The sequence below is a fragment of the Glycine soja genome, chromosome 6, assembly GCF_004193775.1.
Source record: "Glycine soja cultivar W05 chromosome 6, ASM419377v2, whole genome shotgun sequence".
Classification (NCBI taxonomy): domain Eukaryota; kingdom Viridiplantae; phylum Streptophyta; class Magnoliopsida; order Fabales; family Fabaceae; genus Glycine; species Glycine soja.
In genome coordinates, this window is record NC_041007.1 from 16,432,481 (window position 1) to 16,454,933 (window position 22,453).

General features: G+C 36.9%; 1 protein-coding gene, 1 long non-coding RNA gene and 1 pseudogene across 2 annotated transcripts; all 3 read right to left on the reverse strand.

Annotated features, from left to right (window-relative positions):
- Positions 1-596: 596 nt before the first annotated feature.
- On the reverse strand, positions 597-4,798 carry LOC114416498 (transcription factor BHLH089-like). Its single transcript, XM_028381381.1, has 6 exons — positions 4,354-4,798; positions 3,387-3,593; positions 3,140-3,205; positions 2,987-3,055; positions 2,805-2,882; positions 597-1,095 (listed from the first exon to the last, which is right to left on the reverse strand). The coding sequence occupies exons 1-6, from the start codon at positions 4,618-4,620 to the stop codon at positions 964-966; spliced, it is 819 nt and encodes a 272-aa protein (XP_028237182.1). The 5' UTR covers positions 4,621-4,798; the 3' UTR covers positions 597-963.
- Positions 4,799-19,400: 14,602 nt separating this feature from the next.
- On the reverse strand, positions 19,401-19,853 carry LOC114417497 (annotated as a pseudogene).
- A 661-nt stretch (positions 19,854-20,514) lies between these two features.
- On the reverse strand, positions 20,515-22,093 carry LOC114414199. Its single transcript, XR_003667154.1, has 2 exons — positions 21,974-22,093; positions 20,515-20,668 (listed from the first exon to the last, which is right to left on the reverse strand). It is a non-coding gene; the product is annotated as an uncharacterized LOC114414199 (long non-coding RNA).
- Positions 22,094-22,453: the final 360 nt, after the last annotated feature.

Here is a 22,453-nt window from a genome sequence, read left to right on the forward strand (position 1 = left end):
CCTTTTATCTATCATTTTAAAAACTTAATACAATATTTATTATTACTTTTGCTAACATCTCTATATCTTTAACTAATTTTTAATTATTTTTCACATTAGTCATGAAATTAAAGAGAGAAATGAAAAATAATAAATGACAAAAATAGTGAGATATACAAAGTAATCAAATAACAATTTAAATGAAAAAGATTGCATTCAAGAAAATTGATGAATAACAACTTAATTAAAAAAAATCGATTATTTCCTGCACTACAATTTTAAACTATGCTTTTTGTAAAAAAAAAAAAAAAAGAGAATAAACCGGAGATATTAATAAACTCAGCCATACCATATTGAGGGTCAGGTATCAGGAGCAGGGCCTACTACAAAATTCCTGGGGTGCAAGAGGGCAGATATAAAATTATTGAATGTGAATAATTATTATAAACAATATTGAGTTTGTACCTTGTTTTTTTATCAGCAATGACAGCATAAGGTTCAGGCATCCTTAGATTGACAGACAATACATGATTTCAAACGCACTAGCGTTCTCTTAATCTGTTCCTGTTAATGACTCAAATTGTCCTTTCTTTTTTTTACTGCAGTAACGACTCTAATTGTCAAACTCAATAATTTTCAAACTGTCATCACTCAGAATACACAATTGCATAGCTGCAATATATATAGTTATACAAATCAAATCAGGATGCAGGAGTCCTATCACAACAGGATTAAAAACGAAAACCACACTAAGATTGTTTTCTACTTGCTAATTGCTAATACAATGAAGCACATGCGATTAAGATGCACTTTCTATAAATAATTTCATACTATAACAATGGGAAACGCAAACCTACAACATTCGACAACAGTTGACTAGGTTGTTAAAAAAGCACACTGTAATCAACCCACTATTTTTTTGTTTTTTTAATAGAAAATCAATCCTATCGATTCATCTGTCATTCCCAATGAGGCTTCTCTGAATTATGTTGTTCTCTCGAAACCACCTCCTATCTGCATATGCAGCCATCCAGGAGGTGATGATCCCTGAGCATACCCCCTTGCTGCTTGTGATCCAAATACCATTCCAGCAATGTCAAATGGCTGAGTACCAACCTGAAACAATTAATGAACTGATCAAAACCATACATTCATTAGGAAAAATGTTTTTGGTTAGGGTGTAAACTGCAAGGTTCATTAGGGTAGTACTTGGAACCCATCGTGGGCAATAGTAATAGGTTACAATTTACATGAGGCCAGAGGCGAATCCATTCATGGTCCATAGGACCAACCATTCAAAGGTGGGCGGCCCGCCCTGCCTAGAACAGTCTTGTTCGCTACCAACTACCAAGTCATTTTCGATGGAGGATTGTGTTTGGACTATTGTGTGTAATTTGGTTAATATGGTAATAGTATCCTCATGCTATCTTTCACATCAACCAACACCCATCCTAGGCAATCTCAAGGGCACACTCCCCACATCCATTTGGTGGATTTAAGTGACCACACCTTTCAGCAGTCTAGGTACCATTTTCCAAGCTTTTGGACCTCCACAAAATATGGTGTTAATTTTACTGCTTGAAGCTTCAGGATGCTGGAAGCATTTTCAATGTTATGAACATTAATTTGAATGATCACCTATTTTGAATTCATCATCTCATGACCTATCGATATTAAAGTGCCAGACATAACTAACATTACGGTAAAGTTTCAAGACATAACAGCCACAATGAGAACAAGAAGTTGAAATCAAGCTACCAGCCATTCCACCAAAACTATGGTAGTCAAACATCTCTAGTTCCCAACTCATGATCATGCCTGCAACACTGATAACTACAATTATGATTCATATGATCAGTGATCACAATGACAAGTAGGATTGAACTCTAAATCTGATGGAATTTATGGACATATTCCCTCCAAAGATGTTCAAATCAAATTTGTAATAGAGCTAATTTAGGATTTGCCGAAGTGAATTTCAGATGGGTTAGCCTGTTGTACTTTGAGATAGATCTTGCCATACATCATATTTTCTAGTCCCAATGCTCTTTTGCACATTCCAAATGCACCTCTACCCAAAGGAAAAAATTTATCCACACCAGTTTGGAGCCTCTAAAAATCTTGAACACTTCTAAATGATGTAGTTGAAAGCTTCAACATTTTCTCCTCTACATGAAGGATGACCTACAGAATGTTTGCTCCATCTAAAATGGATGTTAAATTGGAGACAAGATCAGAGAAATTATATGCTAATTCAATCCTTTCATTCTACTGATAAGCCTTCAGATATTTTGAGGAAGATATGATGATACTCGGGCCATTTGGATTACTTGATAATCAAAGCCGGTTTTGCCAATTTATGGATTGTTGTGCACCAAGTTCTGGATACCAAGACTTGAATTTGAGAATGCAACAGACATCATTCTTCTGCTTTCCCATTCTGATCTTTTTTTTTTCCTGTTCAACACTGATTCTGCCTTTCTCTCTCGATTCCTTTCTTTTCTTCACTTCCTCTCTTGTCCCATACTAACTTGACTTCTATTTAGCTTTCTCAACCGATCAGTGAGAATGATGTCACAAATGGATCCATATACTAACAAATCATTTTGTCCTATTAGTTTGACATTTTTCAAATTAAAGTAGTCAAGAAGAATAATTTACTATAAAATAAATCATCTTAGTTAGCAATTGTCCAGACAAAGCACTAGGGTAACTTTCTTCTGCAGTACTCCATAGCTGACAGAATACAATTTCACATAATATTAAGTGGAAATGAATTGAATATTAAAAGTCAATATGATCAACATCAAAATTGATAGGCTTACATCTTTTGAAGGAAACCCATCAATAGTAGGGTTCATGTTCATTCTTGAATTAACTGCTTCAAGCTTCATTGAAAGGAACTACAAAACTCAATTTGTTTGGCATACAGAATTAGATATAGTGGGTTAAAAAAAAAACATCAGTTAAAAATACTAAACGGAGATAGAAAGATGAAGATATCCACCTCAACCTGACGCTGCAGTGACTGGATGTAATTGATTATCTCATCTAGAACAAGTGCTTTACCAATTACCTGAACATTAAAAAATAAAAACAATGATAAAGGAAAAACAGAAGCAATAACCTTGTGATGGTCCAACTGAATATTATTGTTTACCTTGTTACACCCTGGCACCAAATCCTGAAGAATTTTCATCCTCTCACTGATCTTTTCTCTTCTTGCCTGCCAAAACAGGCGCGATTAAGTGACATGCCAGTGAATAAAATAGTAAATAAAAAGAACCAAAAAGAGAAAGTCTAAAAGTTCCAATACTTTTCATTTGCTTCTGGGTAAAAAAAAAATGCCCAACAGCAAGCAAAACTTGCAAGAGACAAGAAATAAAGAGAGAGGAGAAGCGAGTTACTCTCTCTGCCAGACTGTGGCTATCGGTTGCTTGGCCCCTTCTTGCTCTCACATGAATATAGTCTTGCTTAGGTGCCTCACAAGGTTTATTGCTTTGCTCACTTGACTTGTTACCACCCGCAGAACTCGCTTCTGCCTCAGCTTTGAAACCATCGTTTTCAACACTGGACCCTCCTAACTTCATCTGTTTATTGCTACCAGAATCATTCTGTTCAAATTTCCACACATGCCATCAGTACTCAGCTTCACACTAAGAAACAAAAATACAAACGAAAAAAAAAGGATAATAATACAATTTCCTTTTATTCGGTCAAAGTGATGACAAGCGAAAAAAAAGGAAAAATTAACTTTTAAAAATAAAAATTCAAACTTTCCTTTCCTTCCAATTTTGTCTTCAATTCAAATTTCAAATTTTTTCAATCTCTCTAGTTTTCTTTCCTTTAAATCAAACGGAGACAAATTAAAACAAATGAAATTCACTAAAAAAACCAAACACATTGAAAGTAAACCCTACAGTGTATATAATTGCCGAACACCACAGACTCAAACAGTTGATAATACAAGTTGGAATTGTGACTGTTTGGTGGGAAGACAACATAAGTCAGGTATAATTGAAGAAATTCCAAACATTCGGGAATTGCAAAAAAAAGAAAAAAAAAACTCAAAGTATTGGACTTCACTTGACGAATTAGACTCTAATAAAAAAAAGACTGTAATTGACGTATGCAATCAACGAATCCAAAGCATGAGCACAAGACAGTACCAACCAATACCCTCACCTAATAAAAGTCTAAAACAATAGCAATATTAAAAAAAAATATATACATCCGTAGGAATGGAAGACACTAGCAGGGATTACAGCGCACTTTGTTCAACCAATTGACTTAGAACTCTTGGAATAGTAATATTAAAATAATAGTAAGTTGAGCACTAATTTGATTTTGATTAAATGAAATGAATTTGATTACATTGGAGAGGTTGGCAGTGGCGGTGGTGGTGGAGGAGAGGACCTTGGAGCAGTCGTCCTCGTCGGCGGCGGCGGCGGCGGCGGAGGAGGAGGAGGAGGAGGAGCAGTCCTTTCTCTTGCGGGGGGTGGCGGTGAGGTCGGTGAGGGTGGAGTGATCGGCGGAGGAGGGGTGGGGGAAGGGAGGGGGGAAATGGGGCATTCCGGGCCAAATCTCGGCGAGAGAGTAAGCGGGGGAGAATGTGGAGTCAGTGATGAGAGGAGGATCCATTGGAAGATAGAATCATTCAATGGATGAAGGAGTGAGGTGGATTTATTAAATTGCAATTAGGAGGGAGTGTGTGTGAGGGAAAGGCGCACTGCGCACACCGTCATTCTTATCCTTTTCCACCCTAAACCGACTTCGCCAAATCCCAACTACACAATTACTACTACTAACTTTCCTACATTCATTAGGATCATCAAGTGTCATCACCTTAAATATGTAATAATATCTAGTAGTAGTAATAATGCATGTACTCGGTGTAAAAGTATTTTACTGTTATATTTAATTACATATCTACGTAGTGAAATAGGTTTCATCTCGAAAGACATATATGATTAGAAAATATTTTGATATAAAATTCCTATGTTAGGGTTTGAGATTATCTATTCAAAGCACTTAAAAAATAATTGTTTAATTTATCTCTTTTAGGTCAATCTTTGGATTTTATAACTTGTGTTTGTGTTCAAATTTATTTTCAAACTTCTTAAAGTGATTTTCTCATCATGAATTGGTTAAAGTAGTGGTACATATTTTTAATCATGTATAATGATCTTTCCAAATGTGATACTAACGAGATAAAATTTATGGTTGTCAAACGAGTTAGAATGTTTAAGATATATTAGATCTGACATCAGACTTAAATGATACACTAGTTATTGTATATATTATTTAAATTTTATATGAGACCTAGCAAGATGACATAAATTTTCATGATTATTATAATTTTTTATTATTTTAGGAAGATGAAAAAGAAGAAAACCAAGTATTAATAAAAAAAAAGAATTAATTATAATTTGAGAGTGTATAGTACTATAGTTGCAGTATATCAATAGCAATTGAAAAATCAAATATTTAACTCTTAAAATTATAATAAATATGTATAAATATATGCTAAAGTATGAATTTCCAAAAATAATTTTATAAATTATTATTTTGAAGATTATGGCTAAAAATTTAGAAGTAAAATATTTAACTACAAAAGATAATGACTATATTTTTAACATATTTTTATAAAAATATATTCATTAATTATTACTAAAAAAATAAAGATTAGCAAAACTGTTATTTAAATCTCAACGTTAATTACTATAGCTACTACTTCTTTAGAGTCTACTAGACCCCTAAGTTTAGACTTTAGAGTAGTCAAATGCACAATTACAATACCATATGAACTCTTTGACCTTTAACTTGACAACGATGACTGTACGCTTTTCCTAATCTTCGGATCCCGAATAGTATATGTGCTATTTTTAATTGGCTTTGTCGTAAATCTCAAACATGTGAACCCTTTGACACGTTGCCTTCTTTACTCACATAAATATATCGTGCTTGCTTCACTGCGCTCTAAAATCAATATATATATACTGTGATATATTTTAATGTAACCAGCATATAGAGTGTTCGTATCCTCCGCTGATAATAAAATCACGTTAATTTGGAGAATTAACTTTGAAGTACAAAATTTGGAGTTTTTACTGTAACTCACGGAGAAAAAGCGTGCATGCCACGTGAAACCAAACATGCATTAGTATAATGTAGGATACTTGGTAGATAATTATATTTTTAAAAATTGTGATTAGAAGTTCACTTCTCATTTTTACGTATATATGGAAGAATATTTATTAGAAAAAAGTCAATCTCTTTAATAGTAATAAAGGAGTAAGTTAAGTCTAATATCTCTATCTAGTAATTAGTTTGTTACAATTAGCTTAAATAGTTTATTCTGTTTGACGGTTTAAAGAAATCCATGTGTATATATTTATATTTCTATTATACTATAGTCTTTACTTTTCTTTCTCATTTGCTCTATCTTCCTAGATGCATATGGTACTTCTTATTCAATCATGGCTAGAAGAGGTTTTTCATATAATTCTAAACCAACCAGTTTTTCCTCAAGTTTGATAGTGCGAGATATGGATTACACATAACCCTTATTATATCTCTTGGATAAACCCCATCACTTGCAGTGGTAAATTCAATCATTTCTTGAAAAAATTACCACTCCTGGGCTAAAGCGATCTGAAGAGTATTAATCTCAAAGAATAAACATCGAATTTATATATTGATGGGAGCTTGCCCCAACCTATTAACAATTTTAATTTGACCCTGCTTTTAAGGTATGGGAATAATGCAATAATCTTGTGCATTCTTGGATTCTCAACTCAGTTCTACCATTGATTTGCACATGGCATCGTCTACATAGATAATGCTGCGCATGCAAGTTTGGGGTATTCTCAAGAGAAGGTTATTACGAGGAGATTTAGGCAAAGTGTTAGAATTACAACAAGAAATCTTTACTGTTACGAAGAAAGAACAAAAGGGAGCACTAAAGGAGAGGCCCAACAGAAAGAGTATTAAACTTGGGTACCTCAAAGACTACCTCTAACGGCCTTGACGCTGACTTGACAATCTTGTCCCCTACTTGCATGCCAATTCCAATTGCCGAATCCATTTTCACTATTTTGTTATTATCATGTTCTGCAAAATTCCAAAATTTGTTATTTGTAATTTGCTAAATATAGAACTTATGTAATAAGGCAATGTAATGAAAACTATTTAGTATTTTCCTTATTTTGGTTGTGGAGGTTACTAGCCCTCAAAGTCCAACTTCAATCCTCTGTGTTTTAACATTTTGGTGCTCTCGTTGAGCTGCCTCCATGGTGAAATCCACTCGCTCAAAAGTGAACTCCAACTGCTTGGAGGATGCCATCACTAAACTCACCACCCACCAATTATCCCTCAGTGAAACCTTGCATTCCATGACCCTTAAGCTCGATGAGCTCATACACAAACCCCATACCCCAGATTCCCCTCACCATTCACCTTCATCATCCATTACTATTCTAACCTTTGTCTCTTCCTCTTCTACGCACCAAATGAAGCTTGAAGTACCGAGGTTTGATGGTACTGAACCTTTGGGGTGGATATTCAAGATTAATCAATTCTTTGAATATCATTCAACCCCGGACCATGAGCACCTTACTATAGCCTCTTTCTACATGGAAGGTAGGGCTTTGACATGGTTTTAGTGGATGAGCCGTAATGGTCAACTCACTTCGTGGCCCATGTTCCTTCAAGCACTTCAGACCAGGTTTGCCTCCTCTCAGTATGAAGACCCTACTAGGGCTTTATTCAAGTTAATGCAGCGTAATGATGTTCAGTCATACCTGACTGAGTTCGAGGATTTGGCGAACAGGATCACCGGTTTTCTGTCGCAATTTCTTCTGAGTTGCTTCATCTTGGGCTTACAACCCGATATCTGCCGCGAGGTATAAGCTCTACAACCCCTGACCCTGGTTCAGGCGGTGGGCTTGGTGTGTTTGCAAGAAGAGAAAATGGTGGATGGTCGTCGTTCCTTCTGTAGCAGACCACTTCCATTTCCTTCCTCTCCAATGCTCATGTCTCCTTCTCCCTTGACCACTCTTTCTATTGTGTCATTGTTTCCACCACCAGTGAAACTGTGTGCTTCCTTGCCCATTAAGTGTCTTTCGCCTGAGGAGCTGACCTTGAGATGTGAACATGGCCTTTATTTCAATTGCGATGAAAAATTTCATCGCGGCCACAAGTGCGCCTCCAAGGCCTTCTTACTCATTGTGGATGATGAGAAGCCTTTTGAAGACGACCCTCCTTCGTTGGAGCCCTCACCCGACCCGCCTGATACCGGAGACCCGCTTCATGCCCAAATTAGCTTACACACACTTTCGAGCCACCTAGCTTCTAAAACTTTACGCCTCATGGGTCACATTGCCTTGCAACCAGTGGTGATCTTAGTGGATGGGGGGAGTACCCATAACTTCATCCAAGAACACCTAATGCATCAATTGGGTCTGTCACCACGCCCCACTGCTCCTCTTCGTGTGATGGTAGGAAATGGGCATCAACTTGACTGCCATTTGCTTTGTGAAGCCACTCCGATACAAGTCCAAGACATCACCTTCATTGTTGATCTTCATGTTTTGCCATTGAGTGGTGCAAACCTTGTTCTTGGTGTATAATGGTTTAAATCACTTGGCCCAGTGTTGATGGACTACAATACTTTATCAAGGAGACACAGACTCTTCTCTCCATCTCATCACCCCACCTCAACTTCGCTGGTTGTTTCGAAAATATGGAGCCAGTGCATATTTCCATATTCACATTACCCCAACAGACCTTCGTCCACCATAAACCACTACTAACCACCTACCATCACCCATCCAAAATCTCATTACCCAGTTTGCTTCCCTTTTCCAATTTCCATTTTCCTTACCTCCATCGAGGCCCACCAATCATCATGCTCACCTTATCCCAAACGTTGAGCCAGTGAATGTAAGGCCATATCGCTATCCTCATTTTCAGAAACAGGAAATTGAGGCACAAGTCAATTCAATGTTACAAAAGGGACTTATTCGTCCTAGCACCAGTTTCTTCTCGTCATCGGTAATCTTGGTTCGAAAACATAATGGCTCTTGGTGGATTTGTGTCGATTATCGCACACTAAGTGCCATCACGATCAAGGATTGTTTTTTGATTCCGACCATTCATGAGCTTTTAGATGAACTTGGCAGCGCAACGTGTTTCTTTAAATTGGACCTTCTCCAAGGGTACCATCAACTATTGATGCACAAAGAATATGTCTCCAAAACCGCTTTCCGCACTCACAATGGTCACTTTTAATTCAGAGTCATGCCATTCGGGTTGTGCAATGCTTCATCTTCTTTTCAAGAAACAATGAATGCCATTTTCCGGCTATATCTCCGCCATTTCATTATCATTTTTTCGATGATATACTAATATTTAGCAAGACATTCAAGGATCACGTAACTTACCTGGAGAAAGCTTTCCAAATTCTTTTAGATGGACAATTTTTCCTAAAACTGTGCAAATGTTCATTCGCTCAGAAAAAAATCGAGTACTTGGGCCACATGGTCTTAGCTCAGGGGGTGGAACCCGTTCCTGCTAAGATTCTCACTATTCAATAGTGGCTAAAACCACAGTCAGCAAGGACTTTACATAGTTTCCTCGACCTCGCCGGGTTTTATTGTCAGTTTATTCACGGCTATGCTTCCATTGCAACCCCATTAACAAAATTGATCAATCCAGATGCATTCGAATGGACCCCCGTGACAAAACTTGCTTTCAATGAATTAAAGAAGGCGTTGACCACTGCTCATGTCCTACATTTATCGGATTTCATCTACCATTTTACATTAGAGACTGATGCATTCGGTGTCGGCATGGGCACCGTGTTATCTCAAAAGGGTCATCTGATTACCTTCTTTAGTAAGCCATTTACCCCCGAACTCCTTCAAGCTTCCACTTATGTGCGAGAACTCTTTGCCATTACTGCTGCAATCAAGAAATGGCAACAATATCTTCTGGGTCACCACTTTACCATTCTTACAAACCATCGTAGTCTGAAAGAAATAATGACACAAGTGATCCAAACGTTGGAACAACAAACCTATCTGGCTAGGCTTATAGGGTATGACTACTATATTCAATACTGCTCAGGCAAATTGAATGGCACCGCAGATGCCTTATCCAGGGTCCTTGAATTCATTTCCAATAAACTGTTACTTCTCTCGGTTGCCTGCTTGACTTTCCTCAACGAATTGAAACACCAACTCTTGCAGAATACGAATTTTCTCCAGTTGCAACAGGAGATTATGAACCAACCTGAATAATACCCAGAGTACAGTATCGCCCAGGACTTAATCCTGAAAGGTGGTCGCATTTGGTTACTCACGGAGTCTTCGTTTATTCCTACCTTGCTCACAGAGTATCACTCATCCCCCATAGGGGGCCACATGGGTACAACTAAGACTCTGGCTCGCCTTAGTGAGAATTTCACCTGGCCAGGAATGCGCAAGGATGTAAAAAGTTTTATGGCTAAGTGTTTGGATTGTCAACATACGAAGTACGAGACTAAGAAGATGGCAGGGTTACTATGTCATTTACCGGTTCCATTTCGGCCATGGGAGGACCTCTCCCTTGATTTCATTGTAGGCTTGTCACCTTTTTGTGGTTATACCGCAATCTTGGTAGTAGTAGATCGGTTTTCGAAAGGAATTCACCTGGGCATGCTACCAACCCCCATACCTCTCATTCTGTCGCCATCCTATTCATGGATATCATGGGCAAGATTCACGGAAAGCCCCGTAGCTTAGACTCGGACCAAGATCCCCTGTTCATTAGTCGTTTCTGGCAAGAGTTGTTTCGGCTCAGTGGAACTACCTTTAAAATGAGCTTTGCGTACCATCCGCAGACAGATAGACAAACAGAGGTGCTCAATCGTGTCATTAAGCAATATCTTCGAGTCTTCATTCATAAGAAACCTTCTTCCTGGGAGAAATTCTTGAACTGGGTGGAATGGTCTTATAATACCTCGATACATTCGGGGTCAGGAATATTGCCATACGAGCTGACCTTTGGCAAGAAACCATCGACTATCCCACAATACATTACCGGGACCTCCAATCTTGAAGCAGTTGATGATTTTCTGAAAAACAAGAAGGAGGTCTTTGTTGTGATACGAAAAAATTTCACATTTTGTGAGAAAATTGGTTACAGAATTGAGGTATGCTTGAAGAAACATAGTTTCTTCAAAAGAAAAATGAAAAATATGTTAAAATACATCAATATATAGAAATTAATTAGCATGGATACAAATACAAAGAGAAGGGATGGAGATCAAGTTAGTCAAAAAGTAATAACTTTTGATTGAGTTATTTTATTCCATAAGTTTTTGTATATATTTAATTTAAATTATCTAACTATTGAATTAAAAAAATCTTATTGAATAAATCAAGTATATAAATTTTTATAAAGTTTAAAATTCATTTGGTACTTTATTAAATAAATTTAAATTAACATTTGATAATTGATGTGCTTTTCTAAAATATAATTGTAAATGTTGTATATAAAATTACTTAACTACATATGTTTGATTTATCTAAAATTTGGTGTGCATATGATCATTGAAAATTGAGATAACATCAAAATATTCATTAGTTGAATCATTTAAATTTAATATATAAAAATAATTATTGAGTAGAGTAATTCTATAGGAATTAGTCTCGAATAACTTGATTTTCATCCGTATGTGATAAATGACAACATATCAAATAAAAATAATTTTTATTGTGATATTATTGTCTTTAAAACTCTTTTAAGGGACTAAATTATGGCACCAATATCTTTCAAGAACGAAAATTAGAGTTTACTCTATAGTCTATAATCCTCTCATACTACGACGAGTAACACGTTTTTCATCAAACAAGAGGTAAAAGTTGTATGACCTACATTACAGGTACGGTGACAAACATTTGTCCCTAAACTAGTATACCATTTAGTCCCTTCTTTATGTGTGTGTATTGTATTTAGTTTGATGCGTCAAAAGTTACCAAAGCACAATTCATGTGTTGTTAGCAGTGACAAAGACTACCCCTCTCATTTTCAAAAAGCATTGGCTAGTTCACACAAGAGGATTAGTTTCCAGTCACAATAATATAGTAGGTACACCATTGCCCACTCACTAAGCCTCAATTACCAAAGTTTTCACTCGCAAAACCAACACTCGTCATTGCCTAACTTGTTTGATCAAAAAGTGATAATCAGCCAAGAAAACTAACCAAAGCCGAGAAAGTTTCGGCATGCAATAAATGCTCAAATACGGATTACTAGTTAGTTTCACGTGATGCAATTGCAAGTTATTTTTTGTCTCCCAAATTAATACATGTAGACAATATGGGGTGTGTCATTGATGGGATCATGAGATGGACCTAGTGTGAGTTTCATTTTTCTGGATAGTTCTTTGATCTTAATTGGGTTTATAAACGTGCCTAAAATCAATTCGAATTTTGGAATTAAACCGTTTCCATTGAATTGTCACTATGACAACCTTTTCTGCCAGCTCATTCTAGCATCACATGCTTTCTTGATATTCGTATTTCGCGTATGCCTTGCTAAATGGAAACTAATTTCCATGTAAAGTCAAAGTTTGGTATGCATAATTTCATTGAAAAGAAGGCATTGATTTATATCGGTGTAAGGATGTAGGTTCTTTTGGTGGTTATAATGGGATAAGTTAATGAAGTTTTTTTTTTATCATATTTAATAATTTTTATCCGATAAATTTATTTTGAAATTTATAATTAGATTGGAGATTATTATGGTATAGTTTATATATAGATTTTACATCAATTTGTTGAACCTTCCAAAAAAAATATCAATTTGTTGAAGTTACTATTTAATACATTATTGATATGTATTAAGAAGAATATTATGTAATAGTCAAAAAAAGAATATTATGCATATTTTTTAAATATATACAAAAAGAACTATTTGAGTATATAGTATTATTGGAAATTAATAATTATAATTGAATGGTTGGATTATTAATAAGATACATGCTAAAGTATTACATCGAGTCATTTCTAAACAAGAGTAATAAAAGTAAATTTGAATCATACTATGCATGGATAATCAAGATTTAATTTTATGTGAGCATTTAAAAGTTATATTTGACATATTATTTCAGTCAATTGTTAACATTCTTCACTAATTAAATACTAACTTGTTTAATTTAGTTTAAATTGTTTGCTAATCAAACTTTTTTCCAGTAATTTCTAGTATTTTTTAAGACTTTAGTTCAAGTAAAGATTTTTAAAATATTAACTTCCAGCTTATAATTTTTTATATTTTATGCACATATAACCTTTGGGAGTTCACTTCTAAAGCACAAACCCTATGCTTTTTAATATGTGACCTCAGGCCCTAAGGAAAATTATACCAAAACATTATAGCACCCACCATGCAACTATGGTGAAACTATTTTCCACACCCTTGTAGCTTTGTAGTGACACACACGAAATGAGACTACTTTAGAGAACCAAGCTATTTATTCTCAAACCCTACAACAAATCACATGTTCACAACCATAATGTTAGGCGGAGAAAAGAGAAAGCCTAGGAAACACTCAAAATCATAAGTTGTGAAAACGAAGATCACACTAGTTCTAAGAGGCATTGAGGGCTCAATGGCTCATATCAAGAATCCAAGGCATTTGGAGGGCGAAGCTCCAACTAAACCATTGTGTGACTTTCAATTGTTTTCATGGGTGATCTAGGCATATTCAATCCCTCCCTATTTTTTGGTACCGTAGATGGAACCTTTTCACGAGATGATAGATCTTTACTGACACTTAGCCACCTTTTGGGTGCAAATGTTAATTAGTGGTGGAAGCATGCCCTTAAATGTTTGGTGTTTGATGACACTTTGGTTGGAATGACTTTAAATGGTCTTGTCTATCTTTCTATCACCTCAATTGATGAGTTTTTGATATTGTTTGTCGTCTATTTTGTGAAAAATAAGGAGAAACCATTGACAATGTCAAAACTCATTGACGTTCGCTAGTAGGGGGGAAAGTCTTAAAGGATTACTTAGCCAGATTTACATAATTTACAATTCATGTATGCCAAATGGATTAAAGATTATCTATGGCTACATTCGTCAAGGGGTTATGCGTCAACCAATTTGGTGAATCATTGGTGCATCACTGACTAGAGTTAATGGGGAAGATATGTTTGAGGGCAACATGTTACATTGAGGCTAAGGAGGTTATTGTGAGGAAAAGGGAGTTGGAGAAGAAGGAAGCCGTCTCGAGCGTGACATCATATTCACCCATAGAATTTCTTAAGCCAAAGTTGAGCTAGAGTAAGAGACAAAAAGCGTATAAGCCTAGAAGGATGTGAGAAAAATATATGTATTTGTCAAGGATCTTACGCCTCTTAATACGTCTACAAGACAAATCTTGTGAGATGTGATTTCAACGAGATTGTTAAGCTTCCTACATAAAAGTAGAGGATGATAGCTCAATGCCAAGCGTGATAGGGTGTGCACCCTTTTGCTTCAGCAAGTAATATGGTTGTTGAGATCGAATAATACTTAGCCTTTTTCACTTTGTAGAGCTTAAGGCTGGAAGGTTGTGTACTCTCTTGTCTAGTTGTTGATTGTAAAATACTCTAACATGGAATCCTTTATACTAGAAAAATATTATTTTTAGTAAAAGGATATTTTAGATTAAAAAAAAAAGGAAAGGAAGGTGTATTTATCAAATAAAAGCTATAAATAGCAATAGCCTATGTGAAAAGTCCTGTGGTTTTGCAGGAGGGTGGGTTAAGAACCCAACATGAACATACTCTCGGGGGAGTTGCTACGTGCACCCAGCATTATTGCTGGGGCACCCAGCAAACAGTGAAGTGGCGAAACTGCCCTTCAGCAATTATTCTTCCGGAAGAAGGTTCTTCCGGAAAGTATCCGGAAATAATTTTTCCGGAAAGTTTCCGGAAGAACCTTCTTCCGGAAGAATAATTTGTGTCTTCCGGAAAAACTCACGGACAATTTCCGGAAGAACATCATCCGGAATGTTTCCGGAAGAAGCTTCTTCCGGAAGAATTCCAGTGTCTTCCGGAAGAAGCTTCTTCCGGAAGTTAGTTTTTTTTTTAAATGCGTATGTAATGACGATTTTGCCCTTGTGTAAATTTCTTTAAATTAACGTCTTCAGGCTGTGTTTTACTGCGCTTTCTTTCTTTCTTCTTCAGGCTGTGTTTTACTGCGCTTTCTTTCTTTCTTCTTCCGTTTGCTTTGTTTCTTCTTCCGTTTGCTTTGTTTCTTCTTCCGTTTGCTGTTGTTTCGGTGGTGGTCCCTTCAGCAGTCTGTTCGTGGTCCCGTGAAGTGAAGTATTTGAAGATTTGGTGGTCCCGTGTTCCGTATTTGAAGTTTTATTAGTGGCTGTTGTTCCTATTTTGTCGGAGGTACGCGTTTATTTCGTTTTCCGGTTAGCTTTTAGAGAAGAAAAACAGTAAAAAATGTATCCGGAAGAAATTTTAGGCACAGAAGGAGGAAGGTCCGGAATGACCACTTCCGGATGAAGGTCTTCCGGAAGTTAAGAAGGCCAATTCCGGAAGAAGTTCTTCCGGAAACTACTTCCGGAAGCACTTCTTCCGGAATTGGCCTTCGTAACTTCCGGAAGACCTTCTTCCGGAAGTTAAGAAGCCCAATTCCGGAAGAAGGTCTTCCGAAATAGTTTCCGGAAGCACTTCTTCCGGAATTGGCCTTCGTAACTTCCGGAAGACCTTCTTCCGGAATGTTAAATTATTACTAATTTATTAATTTCTGTTTTATAATTTTTTTAATTTCTGTTTTATATATATTTCTGTTAGTTAATAATGAATTATTGGTTTAATTAGGTATAATGATATATATTGTGGATTATAATTTTTTTTGTTTTATAATGGTATATATATTTCTGTTTTATAATTTTTTTTTATTTCTGGTTTATATATGTTGTGGATTATTGATTTAATTAGGTATAATGGTATAATATTAAATGATTTAGGTAACTTAAATGTATAATGGTACAAAAATGTTTTATTAGTTGTTTATTATAGTGATAAGTTTAGTTTAAGTAAATAATGTAGTTATAAATTTAGAATATAGTGATAATTTTAATATAGTCGTGTATGATGCATATGTCCTATTAATATGTTTGTTATTTAAGGTGTAGTAAATTTTTGGATGTGGTTATATGATAATTTGAATGTACTTGTGTATGATGCATATGTCCTTAAGATGGACGAAGATCAATGGAGGTATGACTTTGCGATGTCACAAGAAGTTCATATGGATTATGATTATGATAATCAAGAAGAATGTGGAGTGAATGAACGACATGTCGATTGTTCAAATGCTTTTAATACATCTCAGGTAATCATAGATAATTTGAGTCATTGGTTGAATTGATGGTTTGTACGAAAATTAATGTGTTAGGGTTGCGTTGTAGGTATTCGCTACTCGAGATGATGTTTTGCAATGGGCTCGAACAGTTGCCCATGAAAATGGATTTGTTGCAGTGATTATGAGATCTGACACAGAGACCGGTAGCAGAGGAAGAAGTTCATTTGTGTTAATTGGGTGTGAAAGGAGTGGTACGTACAAGTGTAGAAATAAAGAATTCGTTAGAAAAGACACCGGGAGTAGGAAATGTGGTTGTCCCTTCAGGCTTCGTGGGAAACCAGTGCGTGGAGGGGAAGGTTGGATGGTGAAGTTGATCTGTGGGATTCATAATCATGAATTGGCGAAGTCCTTAGTTGGACATCCATACGCCGGGCGATTGACTAAGGAAGAAAAGAAAATTATTGCTGATATGACAAAGTCGATGGTGAAACCGAAAAACATCTTGCTAACGTTGAAGGAACACAATGCCGACAGTTACACCACGATAAAGCAAATTTACAATGCAAGAAGTGCATATCGTTCTTCAATAAGAGGAGCTGATACCGAAATGCAGCATCTGATGAAGCTTCTCGAACGTGATCAATACATTCATTGGCATAGATTGAAGGATGAAGTTGTGGTGCGTGATCTGTTTTGGTGTCACCCAGATGCAGTAAAGTTATGCAATGCATGTCATCTAGTATTTTTTATAGACAGTACCTACAAAACAAACAGGTACAGACTCCCACTACTTGACTTTGTTGGAGTGACACCAACGGCGATGACATTCTCTGCTGGGTTTGCATATCTGGAGGCTGAGCGTGTTAATAATATTGTATGGGCTTTGGAACGATTTCGAGGCCTATTTTTAAGACACGATCGCCTCCCTCTTGTTATTGTCACTGACAGAGACCTAGCACTGATGAATGCAGTGAAAACTGTGTTTCCCGAGTCTACTAATTTGTTGTGCAGGTTTTATAAAAATCGTATTTGAATAGACGTTTCAAAAACGGTTTTATACAACCGTCTCTGATACCGTGTCGTAAAATAGCACTTATGTAGTAGTGTATGTAACTTAAGGTGGCTATTAATTGCTTGGAGAATGTGCGCGCCGCCTTCTATGCGTGAATGCGTTTTAATGGTGACGATGAGTATGCTTGCGAGAGTTACAAGAATACAAGGGGAATAAGAATATTCCAAGTTTGAACTTTAATGAACTCTCTTGCTTCTTTAATGAATAGGTTTTGAAGATTGTGATCGTGGAGCTTCTGTGCATTTGGAAGATTTGATCTTTTTTAGGATCCTTTAATTAATCCGTTTATCACATTGTAAACAAGCAAGATGATTAGGTCTAATATGCTGTTATGTAGCCTATAATGGAACTGTGCATGCTAGCTCTGCTTGCTTTAGGCCAATCATGAATTCGGTTATTACAGTAATTATTTACTTGAACATGGAAAAAGGGTTCATTTCCTATTTTTTTGGATTTTGAGGCTTTGTTTTGACGTGTTAGTTGACGGAACTGGGGAACGGGACTATTTTGTTTGGATTCTTTGACGTCCAAACATGAGAAATGGCCGTCCTCCATTGTCTCAGGGCACAGGCACACCCACGCAAAAAAATCCCAAACATGGGTACTTGAACATGGAAAAAGGGTTCATTTCCTATTTTTTTGGATTTTGAGGCTTTGTTTTGACGTGTTAGTTGACGGAACTGGGGAACGGGACTATTTTTTTTGGATTCTTTGACGTCCAAACATGAGAAATGGCCGCCCTCCATTGTCTCAGGGCACAGGCACACCCACGCAAAAAAATCCCAAACATGGGTACTTGAACATGGAAAAAAGATTCATTTATGTAATTCTTACAAACAAAACTCATGATTCTAAAAACTTATGTTTTTTATGTAATTCTTACAAACATGGAAAAAGGGTTCATTTATGTAATTCTTACAAACATGGGTACTTGAACATGGAAAAAGGGTTCACTTATGAATTATTAATCATTTTAAAAACTTTTATTTTTTATGTAATTCTTACAAACAAAACTCATGATTCTAGGTTCCCTTTTTTTAAAAATAAATTTAAAACAACCGTAAACTTCGCTTAAGGACCACAAACAATCGGAATAACAAACTATATTATAAAATAATAAACTGTGCAAAACACGTCAACTATATTAAACAAAAACTGTAATAATTACAAATATTCATGTCAACTACAACACAACAAAATAAATACAATGATCAATGGTCCGTGCGGCGTCTCTGACGAGCCCTGACCGTCCCATCAGCACTGGGTCCCCCTCTCGCGATCGTCAGGCAGTCCTGCATAATGTCATATAACTCTGTGCCTGCAGTGACTATCCTAAGGTTGAGCACACGCTCCAACCTCTGTGCAATCGCCTCATATCCCTCGTAATCATCCTGTCAAAGTCAGTAAAAACATTTATTATGAAATTCAAAATAAACAACAACTCATAAAACATTAAACGCGCAAATAATCTTACCACATATGGAGGGGGGTCAAATGCCACTGGAACCTGGGGGCTGGGCGGCTGTATGTAGTCCTCAGGGTCTGCAGCTGGTGCATCCCTCTGCTGGTCAGCTGCCTGGGTCGGTGTCATGAAAGGGTGAGATATGCGGAAAAACCACTCAATGTAATCCGCAGATACCTGCCCAGGCACTAAACAAGGCTGACCCGCAGGTAGTAAGTGATCCGCAAACTCCATCCACCTGTCATCTATCTGATCCTGTGACAATCGTGCACTAACAGGCGGCGGAGGGATGCTCTGGATGTAACCGAACTGGCGTACCACCCTCTCCGGTCGAACTGCGACGATCATAGGACCCCATCTGAGCTGACCCTGGAACGATGAAATCTCCTGAAACGCCCTAACACCCCGATGCTCCGTGTACGGCAACCAGGACACATCTGTGACGGTCAAACCATCACAACGTGCCCTGTAGGGTGCTCCTGTGATGCCCTTCATGTGCGCCTTCGACGTCAACCACCGGGAAGCACGTGGGGACGTCTCCTGGTATGTGTCGTCAGTCACGCACTGATGCACACTAGGGAAGTGCTCATAGATCCAGCACTACACAATAATTGAGGTTAACATAACATAAAAACATGTTTAAATCATAATCGAACCTAACATATTAATAAACACAAAATTTACCTGAAATAGCGTCAAGTACCCCGCAAGCTGTCTGGTGGTGGTCCTACAAGCCTCATCTAACTGGTCGTACATATGAACCAGCGCGGCAACCCCCCAAGCGTAACCACCACTATGAGCGAGGTCCCGGAAAGCGTCAAGATGGACCACATGCACGTATGTTGCACTCTTATTAGCAAAAAGAGTGCAACCGACAAGGTGCAGCAAATAAGCGCGAGCTGCGACAATCCACCGCCGGGCCTGACATCTGGTCTCATAAATGTCACGAACCCATCCTAATCGTACATATGCTCCACGTGTGAGCGCTGTCTCGGCTCTGGCCTCCTCCGCAGACACTTCCAGCAACTCCGTGAGCAAGAATCTGGCCTCCTCCGTAGAAAGAACGTGGAAACTGTGCAAGGCGCCAGTGATGGGCAAATGTAGAATGGACGACACATCATCCAATGTGATCGTCAGCTCTCCTACTGGAAGGTGGAAGGTGCTAGTCTCACTGTGCCACCTCTCCACAAATGCGGATATAAGTCCAGGATCGCCAGTAATAACTGAACAATCTATCAGTGGACTTAATCCTGTGGCAGCCACCAGGCCTTCAATCTCAGGCACTGGCCTCCCAATCAGTGTCAGCTTCCTCCCATGTGACACTAACTTCAAATCAGGACGTTCCTGATTTGAAGTACAAATTATACAATTATTAAAAAAAAATTAATCATAAACAAATAAATAAACAATGACAAATAATTAACAAATTAAAATACCTGTCCACTCCACACGGCATGTGCAACATGCTCGGCAAATGATGTGAGCACTGACGGGTCACGTGGACCACCAGGGAATCCCTCTGCAGCATCATCACCATCTGACCCCTCACCACTATCAGCACCCTGTGCGTCCGCACGCATCTCAGGTGCCTCCGTAGGCTGCTCAGGGACATCATCAGTCATGTCAGCGACGTCCTCAGCCATATCACGTCCCTCCGTAGTCATCTGATGAACGCGTAGCCTACGGGCTGAGGCAGTAGGCCTACGCCTCTCGGGAACATCGCCAGCATCCTCGCCAGCAGCTCTATCTCTGCCTACAAATCTACCTATGGCACGACCTAAACCTCGTGTTCTGGCCATGATCTGTAAATCATGTCGAACACGTTTTTTTTCCGGTCAAAATATACACAATTTTCTTTATAAAAAATCAACTTTATTTATAAACAAATAAGACTAACTTAAATCAAATCATTTTCACACATACACGACCTAATTTTAAAAAAAAAAAATTAAACAACTTCATTTATATAAAAAAAACAACTAATGTAAAATAAAATTATTAATAAACATGCACAACTTAATTTTTTTAAAAAAAAAATAAACAACTTCATTTATATAAAAAAAAACAACTAATGTAAAATAAAATTATTAATAAACATGCACAACTTAATTTTTAAAAAAAAAAATTAAACAACTTCATTTATAAAAAAAAAAAACACAACTAATATAAAAATAATTCATTACTAAACATCCACAACTTAATTTTTAAAAAAAATTAAACAACTAATGTAAAAAAAAAAATTATTTAGTAAACATCCACAATTTTTTTAGTAAATAAAATACTTCATTTATAATAAAATAAACTAATTAATTATAAAAAATTAGTATTTTTATAAAACTTCCAAAACACACAACTTTAATTATAAAAATAGACAACTTCATTTTTAAAGAAAAAACACTAATTTAAAAAAAAACAATAAACAAAAACAAACACAACTACTTTTATAAAAAAAAATTAATTTACAAATTAATATTTAGTAAAAATACACAATTTAAATTATAAAAAAAATATGACATCAAAAACCCAAACTTCATTTTTCATAAAATCTAAAAAACAAAATAACCAAAATAAATAAAATAATTCATTTAAAAAAAACAAAACAATTTCTGTTTAAAAAAAATTTTAAAAAAAAAACACAAAAAAAAAACAAAAAAACCACTTCCGGAAGAAGTGGTTCTTCCGGAAAGGTCTTCCGGAAGTTTGAAACTTCTTCCGGAAGTGCGAGTCTTCCGGAATTCTTCCGGATGAACCACTTCTTCCGGAAAGTTCCCGGAAGACGTTTTCCGGAAGTCTTCCGGAAGAAGTGTTCTTCCGGAAGACGTTTGGTTACTTCCGAAAGAACACTTCTTCCGGAAACTTTCCGGAAAACGTTCTTCCGGAACTTCCGGAAGAACCCCTAAGGGGTCTTCCGGAAGACTCCTCCGTCAGCGATTTCCGCCATTTTTTCCGGCGTCCTCTCGTCTTCTCCCCTCTCGTCTTCTACCCTAGGTTTCGTCTTCTACCCTAAGGTTCCGTCTTCTACCCTAAGGTTCCACTAACCTAACGTTACACTAACCTACCCTAATGTAGTGCATTACAAAACCAAAGCTAAGAAGAAGGCCACCTACCTCGAAAGCAAATGGGTCCAAGGGCTGTCGGAGAAGCTCGCGGAGAAGAAGCTTGTCGGGGAAGAGAGAAGAGAAGAAGCTTTTTGCGGAAGAGACACAGTGAGAAAAAGAGAGAATGCTTCCGGGAAGAAAAAAAATGCTTTTTATTTTTTTAACTGAAGGGCAAAATTGACCTTTCATTGAATTGCTGGGTGCACCAGCAATATTGCTGGGTGCACCTAGCATATCCCTACTCTCGGTGCATGTAAGTATGGATTTGGGCCTCATGTAGAAGGGACGCATATCTAAATTCTGATCTAGAACAACATTAAAGGGTACGAAAGTAACAATCAATATTTTTGTGGGATATTGGAGCTTTAGCTAGATATTACTTACCATAATTTTTCACTTAACATTAAAGAATTTTGATAAATTATACCATTACATAGACTTTGAGGTTTTGCACTAAGCAGTCCATTTCATTGTGAATCGAAGATGTAT